We start from the raw sequence: 3,163 nt of genomic DNA on the forward strand, positions 1-3,163 counted from the left end.
CCGCGGCCGCGGCCGCGCCGGCGGCGGCGGCGGCGATCGCGGACGCGGAGTGCGCCCCGGCCGAGGGGGCGCGAGGGATGCTGGACGACTTTTGCAGGCTGCCACTTGAGCCGGGCGACAGGGTTCCCAGCAGGGGCGTCAGGGATTTGGCGCGGCCAGAGGTGGCGGCGGGGATGGTGTCACCTGCGATGAAGGCGACGCCAGTTGCATGTCAGTGGGTACGCGTGTTGCAAGCTGTATGTGATGTCGGCAAGGTTCCAAGACGTGCATACACATTGCTCAACATCCAATATCCAGGCCAGGCTTTGGCGTCAACACGCGTGTTGCCCCGCTGCAGCACGCACCCGCGGCCGCCTTGGCCTGTGCCTTGGCAATCGACGCCATCGTCGGCTTGAGCGCGCTCGGCGCGCCGCCGGCGCCGCCGCCGGGCACTTTGAGGACGGCCCCTGGCGGCTGCGGCAGCGGCTCGCCGGCCCTGGGGGTTAAGGGGGCGCTCTTGGCAGTCGAGAGGGCGCCCGCACTTCCGGAACCGGACTTGCTCGAGCGGCCCTTGCCTGGGGTATGGGGGGCGCGTCGCAGCGAGAGGTTGCGGATTTGGAAAATGAAAGGGCATGGATCGGGTGCGCGCAGTGCTCGCAGCTGTGTGGATGCAGGGCTGGGGGGAACGCCGAGCAGTGCAAGGGGTCCATAGCCTACGAACACCTGTGGTGCGCGCGCGGCGGCGTGTATGTCGAGCGCGGCCGCGGTTCAGAGCGTCGCGCGAGCGCAGGCGATTCGCGCACCAAAGAGCCGCCCGAGGATGCTGCTGCGTCCAGATGACCCTTCGTCGCCCGCGCCGCCCTTTGGGCTGATGGGCGGCAGAGCCAAGTCTCCTGATCCCTCCGCCATGGCGCCGCCGCCGCTGCAGGCGCCACAGAGAGGCGCGGCGCTCGTGGGCATGGCGAGGGCTCCCGCAGCAGCGGGGCCCGACGCGCTGCGCAAAGTCGCTGCCGCGACTGACAGCTGCGCGTAAGTGCTTAACGGGGTGTGGATCAGGCAAAAGAGTTGCGTTGAAGCTGCGACTGGCTCGGGAAGGAGGGGAAAATGTGTTGGACGAGAGAAAACCGTCTCAATGTTTATGTTGGCGAGGGGTCTGAGCAATTGGGGATAAAAACAACAAATCAATCATGATCGAGCACTCCAAAGAACTGATCGCTCGCGAATTTTGAGGGTCTGTTGACTTGCGGTGCCTCGTGGACTGCGCAAAACATCATTCGTTAGCACGAAGATGCGCTGGTTTGTGCAACGGATTTAGCATTCACACACGTCTGCTTGCGATTCAAGCCCGCTTGCATCCATTCGCTCCGCGCAATGTGGCACTGGCCAACCACAGCTCTCCTCCTCCCTGCAACACTCCTCCCTGCCCGCCTCCCCGCTCACTCTGTCTCCTCTCCGAGCAGCGGCCCCAGCGGCGCTGCAGGTTACACGGTGCCATAGTCCCTCGTGAACTCCTCAAACGCCCGCAGGTGCTCCCGGCTGAGGCTCGGCCGTATCACCGCCAGCGCCTCCCGGAAGTCCTGCAGCCGCATCGGCCGTATCCGGTCCGCCCGCACGCTCTTGATCGCCGCCCCGAGCTCCCGCACGGGCCCGAGCGCCGCCTCGCGGCACAGCGCCGTAAGGTCCGACGCGCTGTACCCGTCTGTCGCCCGCACCACCCACGCGACGTCCTTCGGCCCGAGCGCCGCGGACGCGTCCCGGCCCAGCAAGTGGCCCAGGATCGCGGCGCGGCCCTCCTCGTCTGGCAGCGGTATGTATATGCGCTTCACCAGGCGCCGCCGAACGGCATCGTCCAGCTCAGCGGGGCGGTTGGTGGCGCCGATGACGACCACCGGCGCGTCGCCGGTCGCGACGCCGTCGAACTGGGGGCGGCGCGCCGCCGGGCGCAGGGCGGGCACGCGGTGAGGTGCGGTTGGTCAGGCGAGTCCGGCCGTTGTGCGCAAACCGCAGATTGAACATCAAAAATTCAGACAGGTGGGCTCACAGAATCGTGCGAATTGTCCGATGCAGGCCGGAAAACACTCACAAACTGTACAACTCAATACCAGAGGGTGGCTCTGGCCCCGCGCGCACACCTGCACTAGGAATTCCGTTTTCAGCCGCCGCGCCGCGTCGTGCTCGCCCTGCCCCCTGGCGCTGAGCAGGCTGTCGATCTCGTCGATAAACACGATGGAGGGCGCCGCCTCCGCCGCGATCGCGAACAGCTCCCGCACCTGCGGGGCCGCAATGGGGGGTGGGGGGGGGCGTGAGGCTCGACGCGCGAGGCGCGCTGCGCGCTGCGCGACGCGGGAGGCATGAGGCGCGACGCGTGCAACCTGAGGCTCTAGGGGTGCAGCGTCAGGCGTAAGTGCGCAGGAGTGCGCAGCCGGCCTCTAAATGGGTGCGAATGCATGGGGCAGCGCTTTGACGCGCGCAAACGCGGGCCAGCGTGCTGCTAGGGAGATGAGGCACAGAACCGCAGCCCCATCACAACCCGAAACCTCAGATCCCAACTCCCATCCGCTGCCGGGCCCCTGCGCTCTCGCCGGGCAGGCGTGCCGCGCCGCCCGCCGTGCGCGTCGCAGCTGCTCACCAGCTTCTCGCCCTCCCCGACCCATTTCGAGGTCAGGCTGGCCGCTGAGATGTTGAAAAACGTGGCCCGGCTCTCCGCCGCCAGCGCCTGCGCGTGAGGGCACGCGACGAGCGCCGTCCGCGTCGTCGGCGCAATCGAAACGCCGCGGCACCGCCCGCGCTTGGTCAGCGACCCGCAGGCCCCGGGCGCGCCGCTGCCCGCGTGCAGAGGCTGTCCGCCCTTGTGAGGCCGCCCGCCGTGCCTCTGTCCGCAGTCTGCGCGCAAGCAGCCGCCTTCCGCGGCGCCTGCGACGCGAACCCTCCATCCCTTTTCACACCCACACACTCAATATCAGCGACACAGCCCTGCACCGCGAGGGCCCCGCCACAACACATCCACACCCATCTGCACACCTTTGCAAGCATCGTCTTGCCGTTGCCAGGCGGCCCATACAACAGGATGCCCCTGACAGGGGCGCGCAGCCCCCGAAAAATGTCGGCCCGCAGCCTGGGCCGCGCGGCGGCGGATGTGGGGGCCGAAGGACGCGGGAGGCGGAGGCGGGGGCGGGGGCGGGGG

General features: G+C 68.3%; 2 protein-coding genes across 2 annotated transcripts; both read right to left on the bottom strand.

Annotated features, from left to right (window-relative positions):
• Positions 1 to 782: 782 nt before the first annotated feature.
• Positions 783 to 939, bottom strand: MNEG_15599 (hypothetical protein; the record flags this gene model as incomplete). The annotated part of the gene is made up of 1 exon (XM_014035929.1): positions 783 to 939. A coding segment is annotated over one exon (157 nt), but the record flags the coding sequence as incomplete, so codon positions are not given.
• A 521-nt stretch (positions 940 to 1,460) lies between these two features.
• On the bottom strand, positions 1,461 to 3,012 carry MNEG_15600 (vacuolar protein-sorting-associated protein 4; the record flags this gene model as incomplete). The annotated part of the gene is made up of 4 exons (XM_014035930.1): positions 1,461 to 1,898; positions 2,112 to 2,249; positions 2,609 to 2,695; positions 3,001 to 3,012. The coding sequence occupies 4 exons, from the start codon at positions 3,010 to 3,012 to the stop codon at positions 1,461 to 1,463; spliced, it is 675 nt and encodes a 224-aa protein (XP_013891384.1).
• Positions 3,013 to 3,163: the final 151 nt, after the last annotated feature.

Source organism: Monoraphidium neglectum (assembly GCF_000611645.1).
Source record: "Monoraphidium neglectum strain SAG 48.87 unplaced genomic scaffold scaffold05477, whole genome shotgun sequence".
Taxonomy (NCBI): domain Eukaryota; kingdom Viridiplantae; phylum Chlorophyta; class Chlorophyceae; order Sphaeropleales; family Selenastraceae; genus Monoraphidium; species Monoraphidium neglectum.